The sequence below is a fragment of the Elephas maximus genome, chromosome 10, assembly GCF_024166365.1.
Source record: "Elephas maximus indicus isolate mEleMax1 chromosome 10, mEleMax1 primary haplotype, whole genome shotgun sequence".
Taxonomy (NCBI): Eukaryota; Metazoa; Chordata; class Mammalia; order Proboscidea; family Elephantidae; genus Elephas; species Elephas maximus.
Genome location: NC_064828.1, coordinates 113,509,251 through 113,528,939, shown reverse-complemented (window position 1 = coordinate 113,528,939; position 19,689 = coordinate 113,509,251). Strand labels below are relative to the sequence as shown.

The 19,689-nt window shown below is 39.7% G+C and overlaps 1 protein-coding gene across 3 annotated transcripts in view; it reads left to right on the top strand.

Moving 5' to 3' along the window:
- The window catches only part of EML1 (EMAP like 1), a 216,549-nt gene that overhangs the window by 113,755 nt on the left and 83,105 nt on the right, over positions 1-19,689 (top strand). For all 3 annotated transcript variants that reach the window (XM_049897361.1, XM_049897362.1, XM_049897363.1), the window contains exon 2: positions 12,171-12,353. In XM_049897361.1, the coding sequence (XP_049753318.1) occupies positions 12,171-12,353 (183 nt within the window). The remainder of the gene's footprint in view (positions 1-12,170; positions 12,354-19,689) is intronic.

The window sequence follows — 19,689 nt, the reverse complement described above, 5'->3', positions numbered from 1 at the left end:
CTACAACACGTACACCGGTCATGTGTAAACATATCCTCATTCCTTCCCCAAGGAAGTGAACAGGTGCCTCAGCCCTGTCAGTGGTCTGGTTTATACAGAGGTTTTAAAAACCCAAGAGGCAAAAGCATAGAGAATATTGTCTTTTTAAGGCACTCCCTGATACCTACAAAACGAAGCAATGGTTAACAGGAATGTGAAGACTGAAAAAAGTGAGGCTCTGTTGGTAAACCTGTTTTAATAACCTCCATCAGTAAATTTAGAAACTAAAATTACTTCAAAATAAATTATTTATTAAGGTTTTGTTTGGGATGCATTTCTAACCTAATGAGATTTTCTTTGATGGAATTCAAATGAAATCCCAGATCTTGTGCTATGGAAGCCTGTAAAATGTTTAGAAGTTAGGAATGGTTTGTATTGGTTAAACCAAGCATTGGGTTTTGTCTTCCTTATGCTAATAAGTCCCCCCCCCCCCGCCCGCAACCGAATTAAACTGTGAAGTCATTGGAACAACATTGGCCTTTTCCGTATACAAAAAAGTTAAGAACTTCAGACAGCTTACACTGCTGCCAAGAAGCCTCCCAGTTGTATTCTTAAGATTAATTACCTGCAGGAGCAGAAGGGAGAAAATCCTTTCCACGTTAAAGCAGTGATTCCGACAGGATTGAAAAGCACAAAGATCGTGTCATGGGGAAAACACTGGCAAATGTCAGACGGTGACGTTCTCTTAAGCTGATTAGACATTTCAGTGTTTATCACTTGTAGTTGAAGGCAGATATTGAGGTGATTGGTTTTTGTGGGGTTTTCGTTTTGGAATCATACTAAAATCGGACTTTTTCCTCTACAAATTTGGTAATATGAAAGTAGAATCTGATTTATGCAGTTTTATTAAATCCATCTGTACAGCAAACTGAGGCCCACAGTGATACTATTTTAAATCATAAACTTTTAGAACTCAGGAAGTAGGTCTGCCTTGGCTTACTTTCTGTGGTATTACACAATATTGATTTGAAAATGAAAGGTTGTACTGTAGAGATTGACTTACTCTTCTTCTGTACTGTTCTGGCAACTACAAGAAAGGCGTTCAGGTCCCAGTAATGAGTGTGTGCCCTCTCTACACAAACAACCCACAGGGATCATAGAAATGCATGATTCTGTACCACAGGTTCTTTCTTAGAAAACACAAACTGTTAGTAAAACACTAATTTCTAATGAATTATTCAGTGATAATTTGCATAAAATGTTAGCACAGCATATAGGAATTTTGAAATGTTAAATGAATTTACTTTGGTAATTTTTATCCCTGACAATAATGACAATAGCTTTATTTTCTTTCATTTATAAAAGCATCGTTTCTGTTGTTAGGTACAGGTCGAGTTGTTTTCCACTCATGGCGACCCTATTTACAATAGAATAAAACACTGCCCGGTCCTGTGCCATCCTCACAATCATTGTTATGCTTGAGCCCATTGTTGCAGCCACTGTGTCAGTCCATCTCATTTGAGGGCCTTCCTCTTTTTTGCTGGCCCTCTACTTTACCAAGCATGATGTCCTTCTCCAGGGACTGATCCCTCCTGATACCATGTCCAAAGTATGTGAGATGTAGTCTCACCATCCTTGCTTCTAAGGAGGTTGTACTTCTTCCAAGACAGATTTGTTTGTTCTTTTGGCAGTCCATGGTGTACTCAATATTCTTCGCCAGCACCACAATTCAAAGGCATCAATTCTTTTTCGATCTTCCTTATTCATTGTCCAGCTTTCACATGCATATGAGGCAGATGAAAACACCATGGTTTGAGTCAGACACCCCTTAGTCTTCGAGGTGACATCTTTGATTTTTAATACTTTAGAGAGGTCTTTTACAGCAGATTTGCCCAATGCAACACGCTTTTTGATTTTTTGACTGCTGCTTTCCATGGGCATTGATTGTGGATTCAAGTAAAACGAAATTCTTGACAACTTCAGTCTTTTCTCTGTTTATCATGATGTTGCTTATTGGTCCAGTTGTGAGGATTTTTGTTTTCTTTATGTTGAGGTGTAATCCATACTGAAGGCTATGGTCTTTGATCTTCATCAGTAAGTGCTTCAAGTCCTCTTTACTTTCAGCAAACAACGTTGTATCATCTGCATAACGCAGGTTGTTGATGAGCCTTCCTCCTATCCTGGTGCCACATTCTTCTTCATATAGTCCAGCTTCTGGATTATTTGCTCAGCATACAGATTAAATAGGTATGGTGAAAGAATACAACCCTGATGCACACCTTTCCTGACTTTAAACCACGAAGCATCCCCTTGTTCTGTTCTAATGACTGCCTCTTGATCTATGTACAGGTTCTTCATGAGTACAATTAAGTGTTCTGAAATTCCCATTCTTCACAATGTTGTTCGTAATTTGTTATGATCCACACCGTCTAATGCCTTTGCATAGTCAGTAAAACACAGGTAAACATCCTTCTGGTATTCTCTGTTTCAGCCAGGATCCATCTGACATCAGCAATGATATCCCTGGTTCCATGTCCTCTTCTGAAACCAGCCTGAATTTCTGGCAGTTCCCTGTCGATACACTGCTGCTGCAGCCTCTTTTGAATGATCTTCAGCACAATTTTACTTGCGTGTGATATTAATGATATTGTTCAATAATTTCCACATTCAGTTGGATCACTGTTCTTGGGAATAGGCATAAACATGGATCTTTTCCAGTTGGTTGGCCAGGTAGCTGTCTTCCAAATTTCTTGGCATAGACGAATGAACACTTCCAGTACTGCATCCGTTTGTCGAAACATCTCCATTGATATTTCGTCAGTTCCTGGAGCCTTGTTTTTCGCCAGTACCTTCAGAGCAGCTTGGACTTCTTCCTTAGTACCATCGGTTTCTGATCGTATGCTGCCTCCTGAAGCGGTTGAACACTGACCAGTTCTTTTTGGTACAGTGACTCCGCGTATTCCTTCCATCTTCCCTTAACACTTCCTGCATCGTTTAATACTTTCCCTGTGGAATCCTTCACTATTACAACTTGAGGCTTGACTTTTTTCATTTCTTTCAGCTTGAGAAAGGCTGAGCGTGTTCTTCCATTTTGGTTTTCTACCTCCAGGTCTTTGCACATGTCGTTATAGTACTTTGTCTTCTCGAGCCACCCTTTGAAATCTTCTCTTTAGCTCCTTTGTCATTTCTTCCTTTCACTTTAGCTACTCGATGTTCAAGAGCAAGTTTCGGAATCTCTTTTGACGTCCATTTATGTCTTTTCTTTCTCTCCTTTCTTTTTAATGACCTCTTGCTTTCTTCATGTATGATGTCCTTGATGTCATTCCACAACTCATCTGGTCTTTGGTCATTAGTGTTCAATGCAACAAATCTTTTCTTGAAATGGTCTCTGAATTCAGGTGGGATGTGCTCAAGGTCATATTTTGGCTCTCATGGACTTGCTCTAATTTTCTTCAATTTCAATATGAACTTGCATAGGAGCAATTGACGGCCTGTTCCTCAGTCAGTCCCTGGCCTTGCTCTGACCGATGATATTGAGCTTTTCCTTTGTCTTTTTCCACAGATATAGTCAATTTGATTCCTGTATATTCTGTCTGGTGAGGTCTGTGTGTATAGTCACCATTTATGTTGGTGAAAAAAGGTATTTGCAATGAAGTTGTTGGTCTTGGAAAATTCTATCATGCGATCTCCAGCATCGTTTCTATCACTAAAGCTGTATTTTCCTACTACCAATCCTTCTTGTTTGTCTCACATTCCAATCACCAGGAATTATCAATGCATCCTGATTGCATGTTGGTAAAAATCTTCAATTTCTTCTTCTTTGGCTTTAGTGGTTGGTATGTAAATTTGAATAGTAGTTGTATTAACTGGTTAATACTATAGGCAAAATATATTACTGTATGCAAAAATATATTCTAAGTGTTCTGCATGTTTTAACTCTTTTTTTTGGTGAGGTAGAATATTATTATCACTATTTTACAGATGATGAAACTGAGGCACATAAAGATTAAGTAATTTGCCATAGGTCATATAGCCAGTAAGTAGCAGAACTGGGATTTGAACAAAAAAAAAAAAAATTTTTTTTTTTTTATCTTGAACTCTAGAGCTCATGCTCTTATTGACTAAAGTATGTGCCTCTTCCACAAGTCCAGTGCTAAGTTAAGTCTAGAATAACTTCTTCCACCTTAGTAGATCCCTCCCTGCCTCCTGCCCAAAGCTGGAGACTTCACAGGTAGGTCTGCCATGGCCAGGGCTTCCATGTGGCAGTTGTTGCAATGACCTACCTCCCTTCTTTTAGTCACACATTAGAAGATTTATTAAGCTGTTTAATTGCTCCTCAGATAAAAGACATATATAATATACCTCTTTTTATCCTTTCACTCCTCTCTTCTTATTGGCTTGACATTATGAAATGGGACTCGCCTACTTTCTCATCCAAGTCAAAGGTAAAATGGCGAAATCCCACAAAATCGCTGTCAGTTCCCAAGAAGCTGTATAGCACTTACGGTAGTCTCTTTCCAGTGGGCAACAAGGATTCAGCTTTCTTTGCTGAGTTCTCACGGTGTCATAGAAACCAACCCCAACAAGCAAAAACAATAACCCCCAACTGACAAAGCCAATGGATAGACATTATCTACTTGAACTCTTATAGTGTTTGGTTTTTTTTCAGTCAACATTCAGTAAAACTGATTTTTTTTGTGACAGTTCTATATACTGACATGATGACAAAATGTCAGATAATGTTTTAACACCGGTGTAGACTGGTGTAACCACTGCCGCCATCACCTCCCAAAGCTCCATATGCAGCCCCTTCTTCCTGCGGCCCAGGCCTGGCACCCATCGCTCTCTTCTCCTTCAGTGTAGTTTTATCTTTGAGAATGTCCTAGAAAGCGGCTCATACAGTATGTAACCGTTTGAGACTGACTTCCTTCACTCAGCCTAATGCCTTTGGGATTTATACAACTTGTTGCAAATACCAATAGTTTATTCCTTTCTGTTACTGAGTAGTATTCCATTGAATGGATGTACCATAGTTTGTTTTTCCATTCACCAGCTGAAGGACGTTTGGGTTTCCAGTTTTTGCCAAGTGTGAATAGAGCCATTATAAACGTTCACGCACAGGTTTTTCAGTAAGTAAAGTGTTCATTTCTCTAGTGTAAACACTTGGGAACAGAATTGCTGGATCATGAGGTAAACGTATGTTTAACGTTATAAGAAACTGCTAAACTGTTTGCCGGAATGGCTGTACTTTTTATGTTCCCATTTGTGGGAAAGTTCCAGCTGCTCTGTATTTTTACCACATTTGGTAGGGTTGGTATTTCTCATTTTAACCATTCTAACAGGTGTGTAGTGATATCTCATTGAGTTTTAATTTGCATTTCTCTGATGGCTACTGACGTTGCATATCTTTTTATGTGTCTGTTTGTCATCTGTATATCCTCTTTGGTGAAGTGTCTTTCAAATCTTTTGCCTTTTTTTCCCCCCTGTTTATTTTTTAATCCAGTTTGTTTTCTTGCTTTTGAGTTTTAAAAATTCTTTATATATTCTAGGTGCAGCTCCTTTGTGGAATATATGAGTTGTAAATATTCTCTCCCAGTTCTGTGGCTTGTCTTTTCATTCTGCCAGTAGTATCTTTTACAGATAAAAGTTTTAAATTTTGAAGTCCAGTTTATCAGTTTTTTTCTTTTAAGGATCACTCTTTTGGTGTTCTAAGAAATCTTCACCTAACCCAAGGTCACAAAAACTGTCTCCTAAGTTTTCTTTAAAAGTTTTATAGTTAGAGCTATGACTCATTTTGAGTTAATTTTTACATAAGGTATATGGTTTAGGTTGAGGTGTGTTTTTTTATTTTTGTTCTTTTGCTTGTGGTTGTCCAGTTGCTTCAATACCATTTGTTGAAAAGACTGCTTTCTCGATTCAATTGCCTTTACACCTTTATCAAAGACCATGTTTCTTAGGATCTATTTCTGGACTCTATTCTGTTCCATTGATCAGTTTGTTAGTCCCTTTGCCAATACCAGACTGCCTTGGTTACTGTAGCTTTATAATAAGTCTTAAGGAGACCTGGTGGTACAGTGGTTAAGCACTCAACAGCTAACTGAAGGCTGGCAATTGGAACCTACCAGTTGCTCTATGGGAGAAAGATGTGGCAATCTGCTTCTGCTTCCGTAAAGATTACAGCCTTGGAAACCCTATGAGTCCTACTCTGTCCTACTGGGTCACTATTAGTCAGAATCAACTTGATCGCAACGGATTTTTCTTGTTTTTTATAGTAAGTCTTAAAATCAGGTAGTGTGATTTTTCCAAATTTATTATTCTTTTTTAAAATTGTTTTGTTGGGCATCCTGGTTCCTTTGCCTTCCCATATAAATGTTAGAATTAGCTTGTGTATATGTATATAAAAAAAAAAAAAAAAAATTTTTTTTTTTTTATATGTATAAAAAGTCCTGCTGGAATTCTGGTAGCTGCTGTGTTAAATCTATAGTCAGTTTAGGGAGGATTGAGATCTTAACTATGTGGACCCTTCTAATCCACTAACAAATATGTCTCTCCATTTATTTAGGACTTCCTTGATTCCTTTCATCAGTGTTTTGTAATTTTTAGTATATAGATCCTGGGGTGGCATAGTGGTTAAGTGCTCAACTGTTAACCGGCAAGACAATGGTTTAAACCCATCAGCTTGCTCTTCAGGAGAAAGATGTGGCAGTCTGCTTCCATAAAGATTTACAGCCTTGGAAACCCTATGGGACAGTTGTACTCTGCCCTATATGATGACTGTGAGTCGGAATCAACTTGATGGCAATGGGTTGTTTTTTTTTTTTTTAATAAATAGTATTGTTCTTAAATTTCAGTTTTCAATTATTTGTTGGTAAAATGATTGATTTTTGTGTATTGACCTTGTAAAATGAGTTGGGAAGTCTTCTCTATTGTATACAAGTAGCATTATTTTTAAAAAATATTTGCTGAAAGTCATCAGTGAAACTTTTTTAAAAAGGTTTTCACCACCAAAATCAATTTTTATAGTAGTTATAGAACCATTCAGGTTGTCTGTTTCATCTTTAGTGAGTCTTGGTAGTTTGAGGTTTTCAAGGAATTGATTCATTTCATCTAAGTTGTTTAATTTAGGTGCATAGAATTGTTCATAGTATTCCTTTATCCTTTTTTAAAATGTTTATGAGGTCTGAAGTGATGTCTCTTTTTCATTTCATTTTTGATATCCGCAATTGTGTCTCCTGCCCCCATTTTTGTTTTTTTTCACAGTCTTGCTTGAATTTTATCAATTTTATTATCTTTTCAAAGAATGAAGTTTGGTATCATTGATGTTTATTAAATGTTGTTCTTCAATTTCTTTGATTTCTGCTCTTATCTCCATTATTTTGTTCGTTTTTTTTTTTAACTTTCTTATGGTAGAAGGTTGGATTATTGATTTGAGACCTTTCTCTCTCTAATTTTTCCTAATAAAAGCATTTAATGCTATAGATTTCTTTCTAAGCGTCCCTTTAGCTGTGTCCCACATTTTAATATCTTGTATTTCCATTTTGTGTGTATGTGTTTTTTTTTATATTTCCATTTTTGTTCAGTTCAAAATAGTTTTTTTTTTTTTTAATTTCCCTTGAGACTTATTCTTTGACCCACAGATTCTTGAGAAGAGCGTTAATTAATTTCCAAGGGTGTGGAGATTTTGCTGTAAACTTTCTCTTATTTATTTCCTCTCTAATTCCATTGTGGCCAGAGAACAAACTTCATATAATTTCGGTTCTTTTACGTTTGTTCAAGTTTATTTTATGACCCAGAATACGTTCTATCTTGGTGAGTGTTCTGCGTGTACTTGAAGAGAGTACGTGTTCTGCTCAGGTAGGGTGGAACATTCTGTCAATGTTGATTAGATCCAGTTGGTTGATGTTGTTCACTTCTTCCATATCCTGACTTTGCTGATTTTTTTTTTTTAATTAATTGTCCCATCGGTTGCTGAGAGAGGGGTGTTAAAATCCTCAGCTGTAATTATGTAATCGTTTCTCCCTTAGATTCTGTCAGCTTTTGCTTCACCTACTTTGAAGCTCTATTATTGGGCACATACACATTTGTGGTTGTTACGTCATCCTAACAGAATGACTCTTTTTCTTTACGAAATGGCCCTTTTTATCTCTTGTAATAACGTTTTATTTGACATCTCCTTTATTTGATATTAATATAGCCACTCCAGCCTTCTTATGCTTACTGTTTGCATCATATATCTTTTTCACTCATTTGCTTTCAGTCTATCTGCATCTTTGTATTTAAAGTGTGTTTCTTGTAGACAACATATAGTTGGGTTTTTTTTTTTTTTGAAATTTATTCTGACAATCTCTGCCTTATAATTTGTACGTCTAATGTAACATTTAATATAATTATTGCTATCTTAGGTTTGAGTTTACCATTTTAATTTTTGCTTTCTACTTGCTGTCTCTTTTTTGTACCTGTGTTCCTTCTTTCCTTGTTTTGGATTATTTGAATATATTTAGAATTTTATTTTAATTTCCAGGTTGGCTTTTTAGCCATAATTCTTTGCATTATTCTTTAGTAGTTCTATAGGGATTACAATATACATCTTTAACTTTTCAAGGGCTCTTACAGTTAATAATGTATATTTCATGTAAAATATTGAAGCCATGCAACCTTATAGATCAGTATCTGCCCATCTGTTCTTATAGTAGTTATAAGTTATACATACATACATTAAAAACCCATAAGACAGTGTTATCGTTTTTGTCTTAAACTGTTACAAGGTTTATAAGAACACTACGAGGAAAAGATGGAAGAAAAATAGTCATTGAATTTATTCAGATATTTACCATTTCTAATGCTCTTCATTCTTTTCTTAGGGTCTGAGTTCTCATTTTATACAATTTCTCTTCAGCCTGAAGAACATCCTTTAGCATATTTTGTCATGCAGATATGGTGGCAATGGATCCTTTCATTTATCTAAAAATGCCATTATTTTCCCTTCATTCTTGAAGTGTGTTTTTGCAGGATATAAAGTTCTGGGTTGAGTTTTTTTTTTTTTTTTAATTGACTAAAGATGTTTCACTCTTTTCTGGCCTCCATGGTTTATGATAAGAAGTCAGCTCTACATCAAGTTGTTGTTCCCTCATATATGATGTATAGATTTTCTCTTGCTGCTTTCAATATTTACTCTTTGTCTTTGGTTTTCAACAGTTTGGCTGTGATTTACCTTGATGAGGGCTTCTGTTGGACTTTTCGATATCATCTAACAAGTCCCCAAAACAAAAATAAAACCCAGATGAGTCGATTCCCTCAACCCTGTGTATGTCAGAATAGAACTGTGCTCCATAGTGTTTTCAGTGCTGGTTTTTGGAAGTAGGTAATCAGGCCTTTCTTCCAAGGCACCTTGGGGTAGAATTTAACTGCCAACCTTTTGGTCAGCAACTGAGCAGTTAACCATTTGCATTACCCAGGGACTTCAACAGGTTCCCAAGGCTCTGTTAATATTTTCCAATCTCTCTCTCTCTCTTTTTTTTTTTCCCTGTCTTTTCTTTATTCTGGGTTCCATCTTAGTTACCTAGTGCTGCTGTAACAGAAATACCACAAGTGGATGACTTTAACAAACAGAAATTTATTCTCTCACAGTCTTGGAGACTAGAAGTCCAAATTCAGGGTCCAGCTCCAGGGGAAGACTTTATTTTTCTGTTGGCTATGGTGGAAGATTCTTGTCATCAATCTTCCCATGCTTCTCAGCGCAGGGACCCCAGGTCCAAAGGATGTGCTCCGTCCCTGGCTCTTCTTGCTTGGTGATGATGAGGCCCCTTTCCGCTCTGCTCACTTCTCTCTTTTATATCTCAAGAGAGATTGACCCAAGATACAACCTAATCCTGTAGATTTCCTTCCTACCTCATGCATGAACATAACTGCCTCTAATCCTGCCTCATTAACATTACAGAGGTTAGAATTTATAAAACGTAAGATAATCACATCAGATCACAAAATGGAGGACAAGCACGCAGTCCTGGGAATCATGGCCTACCCACTTTGACACACATTTTGGGGAGACACGATTCAGTCCATGACAGAGACTTTCTATCGATCGATCTCCAGTTTATTAGTCTTCCCTCTGCCGTGTCCATTCAGCTGTTAGGTCTATCTAGTGAATTTTTTCTTTTAGAAAATATATTTTCCAGCTCTAAAATTCCCGTTTGGTTCTTTTGAATTGTTTCTATTTCTTTGCTGGGATTTCCCACTTCTTTACTAAGATTTTCATTCATTGAAAATAAGTTTACTTATTGAGGATAATCATAATATCTTCTAAATTTTTTGGTCTCTTAGTTCCAATGTTTTGTTCATCCTGGAGTTGGGTTCAGTTTGTTTTCTCTTGAGAATGTGTTCTGTTCCCTGATCCTTAGTACGTCGGATAATTTTGGATTGTATCCTGGACATTGTGAATGTTAAGTTGTGGACATTCTGTATCCTTTTTTTTTTTTTTCTCTGATGAGTGTTGTTGCTTTCGCTTTAGCAGGTAGTTTTCTTGACTGGGCTTAAACTGCAAACTCTGTTTCTTGGGCAGCAGCTCCAGTCTCAGTTCTGACCTTTTCTGTTTAGCTGGAGGACTAGAATCTTCTGTGCATGCACGACTCAGGGGTCAGTCAGAGAAGTTGAGTAGACAGAGTTTGGGGATCCCCTCTGGTGTTTTCTCCTCTCTCTTCAGCATTCAGTTATTGAGTTCATTTTTTGGTTTCTGAGAACAAAAAGACTATGGGATTTCCCACATGTGCCCTAACCTCCACCATGTGCACCATGCAGACGGCACTTAGCCCCAGGCAAAAGCTGTGAAAAGGGGAATTTCCTTGTATATTCCCCCATCTCTCCTCCTCCAAGTGAGTGTGGATGCCCACCAGCATCTGCGTATGTCTCTGTTCACTGGCTGGTACCTTCAGGTGGTTGCTTTTTGTATTGTTTCCAGGTTTAATAATAGTTTTCTGCAGGGGGTTGCTGTATGGTAGGTTCTTTGTTATACCCAGAAGCAGAAGTGACTCCTATGCTTTTTACATTTAGTTAGGAGAGGCAGACAATAAACAAAATGGTTATTGCTTATAGCGCATGCTGTGAAAGAACTAAATAAGGCTGATGTGATAGAAAGTAGCAGCTTTGAATAAGGTTGTTAGGAAGGTTCTTTAAAGAACTCTCATTTGGACTAGAAGGACCCCGGCTGGAGGTCATGGCCCCCAGACCTTCTGTTAGCCCAAGACTGGAACCGTTCCTAAAGCCAACTCTCCAGACAGGGATTGGACTGGACTATGAGATAGAAAATGATACTGGTGAGGAGTGTGCTTCTTAGCTCAAGTAGACACATGAGACTGTGTGGGCAGCTCCTGTCTGGAGGGGAGATGAGAAGGCAGAGGCAGAAAGAAGCTGGCTGAATGGACATGGGGAGTGCAGGGTGGAGAGAAGGAGCGTGCTGTCTCATTGGGGGAGAGCAGCTAGGCGTACATAGCAAGATGTATATAAATTTTTGTATGAGAGACTGACTTGATTTGTAAGATGGGAAAGAGAGGAGACCAGGATGGCTGGAGCGTGCAGAGTGAAGGGTAGAATGATTTAAAATGAGGTTGTAGAGGGAAGGAAGGGTCATATTGTGTAGGGTCTTGTGGACTTTGACAGGGATTTGGGAATTAATGATTCTATACAAGAAAATATGATTACCATGACTGTAAGGGTATGTCTACCAAACAGATTTGACCACTCATATTGCTTTGTTAGAGCACCCCATCAGTAAAAGTCTTGACTGATGGGTAGTGTGGCCCTGGGATTATACGAGCCACGTGTCAACACTGTTGGGACAAGAGCTAGAAGACCATGTAGGATGGATTTCTGCAATGTGTGGCAAGTTGAAGTAGATATGTTCTAACATCCCTTCCACTTCTGAGGTTTTCTGAGACCATGGCAGAGAAAATGAGTTGGACCACATCTAGAAAAACATAAAGGCAATTAAAAACACAGTTTAAGAATGAAAAGTACAAAGAGAGTGGAAAGACCATAGTAGAATGAAGTTCCTTCATGGTAAAAGATTTTGCAGGATTTCTGCACTTAAGCACTTGTCTTCAGTTTTTAAATTTTATTATGTTAAAGCTAGTAAATGCCAACTGATCTATTTCTCTGGGGAACGTTTCAAACTCACCTGGCCCTTTCCTTGTCTTTAGATGACAGCGCCTCTGCTGCAAGTAGCATGGAGGTGACAGACCGCATTGCTTCACTGGAACAGCGAGTCCAGATGCAGGAAGATGACATCCAGCTGCTCAAATCAGCTCTGGCTGACGTGGTTCGGCGGCTGAACATCACCGAGGAACAGCAGGCCGTCCTTAACAGGAAAGGACCGACCAAAGGTGAGCATCTTAGAGTCACAGGAGGCAGAGCAGAACTGATTTCACTGAAGTTTCTTTCTCTGGGAGATACATTGACACAATCACAACTTAGAATAACGACGGAACGAGCTTAGCTCTGTCCAAATCATCACACCAAGCATGGCAATATTTTTGGCTTGCTGATGAAACGTGTTGGTGAATTGTATAGCGCAGCAGTGTCAATTTGTAGGTGATGGGTATTTATTTGTTGGGTCAAGGAAGGAACCATCCAAAGTGAACTGTTGAGGACAATTATTGGTTGAGATTCTCCAGAACAGAGACAGCTTGCGATAAGAAACTGTGGGCTCCTTTTGGAGGAAGTTCCACCCAGAAACTTTCTGGGTAGCCTTCATCTCTTTCTCTGTTCTTAGCTTTTACCGCCCATTCAGGTCAGCACAGCAAGCCAATTCACTGATCACATACCCTACACGAGGCTCTGAGCCAAGTGTGAGGACACGGAGTGGCTGGCCCTTCTCCTGAGGAGCTCAGAATCCCCAGGATTATCACCAGCTTTTCCCCCTCCAAGCTGGCAGTCCACCCCTGGGCAAAGCCTTCTGTTTCGCTGTCTCCACTGTCCACGAAGACATAGCCCAGTCCAGAGATCTATACTTGGGTTTTTTTCTTTTTTTAATTTAGATCACCATTGTCCTTGTTGCTCCTAAAAAGGAGGCAGGTGGTATAGCGGTTAAGAGCTACGGCTGCTAACCAAAAGGTCAGCAGTTTGAATCCATCAGCTGCTCCTTGGAAACCGTATGCGGCAGTTCTCCTCTGTCCTGTAGGGTCTCTATGAGTGGGAATTGACTCGACAGCAGTGGGTTTGAGTTTGTGGCTTACCTGTGTATTTAAGGCTTTTTTGGAGTCCCTGGCTGGTGCAAACCGTTAACACGCCAGGCTGCTAACTGAAAGGTTAGAGGTTTGAATCCACCCAGAGGCGCCTTGGAAGAAAGGCCTGGAGATCTACACTTGAAAGATCACAGCCATTGGAAACCCGATGGAGCGCAGTTCTGTTCTGACGTGCGTGGGGTTGCCGTGAGTCAGAGTCGACGCAACAACTGGCTGGAATACCTTTTTAGCGACCCACCTCTTCAATTTTTGGAAATAAAATGCCCCATAAAACTTGATATCCTGCTAGTTAGCATCTTCGTATCTACTTCCGCCTGTGATACATTGTTCAGCCTCTGGTGGCACCATGTTTCCTTGTGGCCACGTCTAGAAAACACAACCGATTTTGACTGTAAAATTTCTTTGGTTCAAACATTTTGAGATCAGGCAAACTTAAAGGGCATGTAAATAACCCTTTAAAAATACCTTTTTAGTTTGTTTGCGTTGAACAAATAATTTCACAGTTAACGTATTTTCCATGGAATCAGGAGAGGGTACTGTCTGTAATTGGATGTGTTAGTTTTTTTCTCAAGTGCTTGGCTACAGTTTTCCAAATCCACTGAAAGAACTCTATTTCTTTGTCCTTCAGGCTAAGTATCACCAGCTCCAGGTGGGATATACAGGCTGGGTGGATGTCTACTTTTTGGACAGTCCTTTAAGTAACCTTTTTCTCCTTCTAATTTACCAAGCGACTAGGTTATTTTAAATGGAAACCAGGTTGTTTTAGGTATTCTTGACCTACTCAGCTTTACAAAAATATATCTGATGACTACTGTATCTTAAAGGGTAAATTTAAAGTAGTTGTTTTATGTAAAACTTTAGCCTTCTACAACGTCTTTATTTTTAGAGATTTAAAAGAAAAGGGATTTGCCCAGGAGTTTTCTTTTCTTGATAAGGAGCGAATTTTGATTTTCATAGAAAATTCTTGGGAGAGAAATAAATTTTCATAGTTATCGGATGTTTCTTCATAGCATTCTTTTCATAGGTAAAATTAAATCAAAGCGTGGTAGCCATCCTGGCACACAAGAAACGGAGCGTGACCATGATCACAGGAAAGCCAATGAGGGGTGGTAGCCCCCGAATGGAGTGAGCATGTTCTTCTTCTCCTCTGGGTGGACTCAAACCTCCAGGCTTCTGGTTAGTGGCCGAGGGCACTAACCATTTGTACCACCTGGAAGCTTCATAGGCTATAAAAAAAAACCCACCAAAGCCATTACCACTGGGTCGATTCCTACTCATGGTGACCCCGTGTGTAAAAGAGAACTGTGCCATAGGATTTTCTTGGCTGTCATCTTTACAGAAGCAGTTCACCAGACCTTTCTTCCACAGTGCTGCTGCGTGAGTTTGAACCTCCAACTTTTATGTTAGTAGTTGAGCACAAACCATTTGTGCCACCCAGGGACCTTCTAGTCTGTTATTGTTGTTGGGTGCCATCAAGTCAATTCTGACTCACAGCGACCCTATAGGACAGAGCAGAACTCGAGGCTGTATTCTTTACGGGAGCAGATCACCAGGTCTTTTCTCCCTTGGAGCCACTGGTGGTTTTGAACCACCGAACTTTTGATTAACAGCTGAGAGCTTAACCATTGTGCCACTGGGACTCCTCTGTAGTTTATATAACCCATCCCATTGCTGTCAAATCAATTCCAACTCACAGCGACCCTAGAGGACAGAGTAGAACTGCCCCATAGGGTTTCCAAGGCTGTAATCTTTATAGAAGCAGACTACCACATCTTTCTCCTGCGGAGCATCTACTGGGTTCGAACTACCGACCTTTCATTTATCAGCCAAGCACTTAGCTACTGTGCCACCAGGGCTCCTTATAGTCTGTACAAAGGGAGCTATATCTCAGAATTCACTTTTTCTTGGTAACATTTTCCTGTCCCTGGGATTGGCATTCTTGTGCTAATGATCCAGTTCTCCTTATGACCTAATGATATTGCCCTGGGTCTTAGGATTTGTTCAGTCTCCACATAATCTCCCCAGATTCTGCTGTTCTCCTTTCCCTTTGCCTTTGCTGTTTTTTTTGGTACAAGTGGGCTGCTGTCAAACATCGTAACTGTGGAGAACCTCAGCCTGCAAAGTTAGCCTTTTTAGTTTGGGTTTCCTTCAGATAGGAAGATGGGGAATATTTTATTTTTCTGAGCTTGGATTACCATACAGCAGATAAAAGAGAATCAAATGGAGTTTATGGAAGTGTATAGAGATCCATATTTATGCCTATTCCCAAGAAAGGTGATCCAACCGAATGTGGAAATTATAGAGCAGTATCATTAATATCACACGCAAGCAAAATTTTGCTGAAGATCGTTCAAAAGCGGCTGCAGCAGTATATCGACAGGGAACTGCCAGAAATTCAGGCCGGATTCAGACGAGGACGTGGAACCAGGGATATCATTGCTGATGTCGGATGGATCCCGGCTGAAAGCAGAGAATACCAGAAGGATGTTTACCTCTGTTTTATTGACTATGCAAAGACATTTAGGTGTGTGGATCATAACAAACTATGGATAACATTGCAAAGAATGGGAATTCCAGGACACTTAATTGTGCTCCTGAGGAACCTTTACATAGATCAAGAGGCAGTTGTTTGGACAGAACAAGGGGATACTGATTGGTTTAAAGTCAGGAAAGGTGTGTGTCAGGGTTGTATTCTTTTACCATACCTATTTAATCTGTATGCTGAACAAATAATACGAGAAGCCGGACTACATGAAGAAGAACGGGGCATCAGGATTGGAGAAAGACTCATTAACCTGCGTTATGCAGATGACACAACCTTGCTTGCTGGAAGTGAAGAGGACTTGAAGCACTTACTAATGAAATCAAAGACCACAGCCTTCAGTATGGATTGCACCTCAATATAAAGAAAACAAAAATCCTCACAGCTGGACCAATGAGCAACATCACGATAAATGGAGAAAAGATTGAAGTTGCCAAGGATTTCATTTACTTGGATCCACAATCAACAGTCATGGGAGCAGCAGTCAAGAAATCAAAAGACGTGTTGCACTGGGCAAATCTGCTGCAAAGGACCTCTTCAAAGTGTTGAAGAGCAAAGATGTCACCCTGAAGACTAAGGTGCACCTGACCCAAGCCATGGTATTTTCAAGTGCATCATATGCATGTGAAAGCTGGACAATGAATAAGGAAGACCGAAGAAGAGTTGACGCCTTCGAATTGTGGTGTTGGTGAAGAATATTGAGTATACCGTGGACTGCCAAAAGAATGACCAATCTGTCTTGGAACAAGTGTGGCCTGAATGCTCCTTAGAGGCAAGGATGGCGAGACTGTGTCTTACATACTTTGGACATGTTGTCAGGAGGGATGAGTCCCTGGAGAAGGACATCATGCTTGGCAGAGTACAGGGTCAGTGGAAAAGAGGAAGACCCTCAACAAGGTGGATTGACAGTGGCTGCACCAGTGAGCTCAAGCATAACAACAATTGTAAGGATGGCGCAGGACCGGGTAGTGTTTCGTTCTGTTGTGCATAGGGTCGCTATGAGTTGGAACTGACTCAATGGCACCTAACAACAACAATATCCTTAAAACTCTTGCTAACATTAAATTCTTCTGAGTTGTGTGTTGGGATGGGACAGTGCTCGCTGCTAGTGATGTGCAGTGAACAGACACCCTCGTACGTTGGTATCGTGAGTATACCCATTACCTGTTGCTGTCGAATGGGTTCCGACTCGTAATGACCCTGTTGTGAGTATAGATACAGAACAAACTTCATAGTAAAGGGGGTCCTTGCAGCCTTGTGCAATGCTGGATAGGAAACAGGAAGGAAACGACAAGCAACCTGTTGGGGCCGGGCTAGAAGATTAGGGTACCACCATAGGATTAAATGTAGTCTTTTAAAAAAACGTTTATAAACTATTGGTGACAACAGGGAAAAATGCTCATGTGTTAAGTGTCAGAAGCAAGATATGAAACAATGTCCTGTGTAATTTCCACTAAATATGCAAAATATATGCAAAGGTGATTAGTAAGAAGTTTACCAAAAGTTATCCGTGGGTTTTTTTCTGAGTGTCAGGATTATAAAGGGTTCTCCTTTTTTTATACTTTTAGTTGATTTCTTAATGTTCTGTAGTGTGTGTTTCTTAATAATCAGAAGAAATTTATTTTTGAAAACTGACTCCTTTCTTTCTTCTCACGGAATCTGCACTCTGATGTACTGAGATCAGCAGCCGTGCTTACGAGAAAGTCCAGGCGGCTGGCGTTTGCTCACGTGGGTGCTCAAGCCGACGGGGAGTGGTGGTTTGCTCACGTGGGTGCTCAAGCCGACGGGGAGTGGTGGTTTGCTCACGTGGGTGCTCAAGCCGACGGGGAGTGGTGGTTTGCTCACGTGGGTGCTCAAGCAGACGGGGAGTGGTGGTTTGGCGTTAAATTACCAGGAGAGCCAGTGTGTTCACGCACGGCTCATTTCCATTCCGGTGCTAGGTGAGCCTTACAGGGATTTACACGTAAAATGTTGATTAAAATATCGTCATCGTTCCATGTACCTGGCTTATGTGTTCCTTAGGCGTTAACCAGTGAATGGGTCTCGTTTTTAATTTTAAACTTTGCTTGTTTGTTCAGAAAGTAATTTGGCAGCTTGACTTTAAAAAAAAATTAATGTTAGCTTTTGCAAACTTTTTATTGGTTATATTAATAGCTCCAGTAATTACTGAATATAACCAAAAAGCTTCTGCTGAGGAGGCTGATCATGAAATCAGTCCTGCCACCCCAGGATGTCCGAACCCTCCAAGCTCAGAAATTGGTCTCCTCAGCCACTGTCAGAGCAGCCTGCAGACCCTCTGAACAGTAACACTTAACACTGATATTCAAAGTAATGTTTGCAGCTACTGTATATTGATTAGAAACCTTGGTGGCGTTATGGTTAAGCTACGACTGCTAACCAGAAGGTTGTCAGTTCGAATCCATCACCTGCTCCTTGGAAACCCTATGGGGCAGTTCTACTCTGTCCTATAGGGTCACCATGAGTTGGAATCAACTCGACGGCGACGGGTTTAGTATACTGATTGGCTCTGTGCTGGACTTTGCAATAGATACTTTGGATTGTTAACTTGTAGAATCTCTCCACAATTCTATGAGGTTGGTTTTATTACGCACATTTTACAAAGGAGAAAACAGCCTCTAGGAGGCTGAATAATTTGCCCCAGGATACACAGCTAGTTAGGGACAAGACTGGGACTGGACCTCAAGGCCTGGCTCACTCTGAGCCTGTGTCATTCTGCCATCTATGTTGCTTCTCTGTGTCTGCCTCTTAATGGTATTGTTTAGATTAGCGTTATTCAGATCAACCAAATGCTTAAGAAATTAATAACTTGAAATGAGACAAGTCAAATCAATGACTTGAGATAGAGTTTCTTTTATCGAAGCTTGATTTGCAAAGTATCCCAGATACAGTGGAGCATATTCAGATCGTCACTGTGTGAAACACTATGTTGTGGCCCCTTCACAAATTTTATTAGCTAGGTGCAACAAGGGGAAACCCTGGTGGCGTAGTGGTTAAGTGCTATGGCTGCTAACCAAAGGGTCGGCAGTTCGAATCCACCAGGCACTCCTTGGAAACTCTATGGGGCAGTTCTACCCTGTCCTATAGGGTCACTATGAGTCGGAATCGACTCGATGGCTCTGGGTTAGGTACAACAAACAAATGAAAAAATTTAAGCTCTTTACTGTGAATGAAACTGATTAATAATTAACTTAGTTCTTTATCTTGCTTAACCAAAATTCAGATGCAGCTTTTAAAAATCTCTCTCTCTTATCTACTGTACTTTCTCCTTAGAGATTCATGAATTATAGAAAATAACTTCCTCTTTCTTTCAGACAGAATGTGCTGTAGTTTCTCGGTCTTTTTCTCATCAGTTGCTCTCTGCCATTTAGACAGGTGTTCTGTAGTGATTTGTAGAAGAGGGTTAGTAGATGTATTTTGGTTTTTTTCAGAAGCTAAGGAAGATTGCTTTTAAAGTTATGGAAAAGTTCAAACATATACAGAAGTAGAGAGAAGAGTATCTTTGACCTGCTTCGTCGGTTATCACCATGTGGTCAATTTCATTTTATTTATTATCCCCCCAACTTCCTCTCACCCCACACTGGATTATTTTAAAGCAAATTTAAGGCGTAGTATCATTTTATCTATAAATACATCAGAATGTGTTTCTAAGATATAAAGACTCTCTTTTTGAAAATCCACAAGACTATTATCATGCTTAAAAATTCATATTATCCCTTAATATAATCTAATATCAAATCAACATTCGATTTCCCCAGTTGTGTATTAAGTGACTTCTTGAGAGTAACAGCTTTATGGAGACAAAATTTACATACTGTAAAATTCACCCTTCTAAAGCATACAGGTCATCGGGTTTTAGAATATTCACAGAGTTGTACAGATATCACCACTATCAAATTTTAGAGCCTTTTTGAT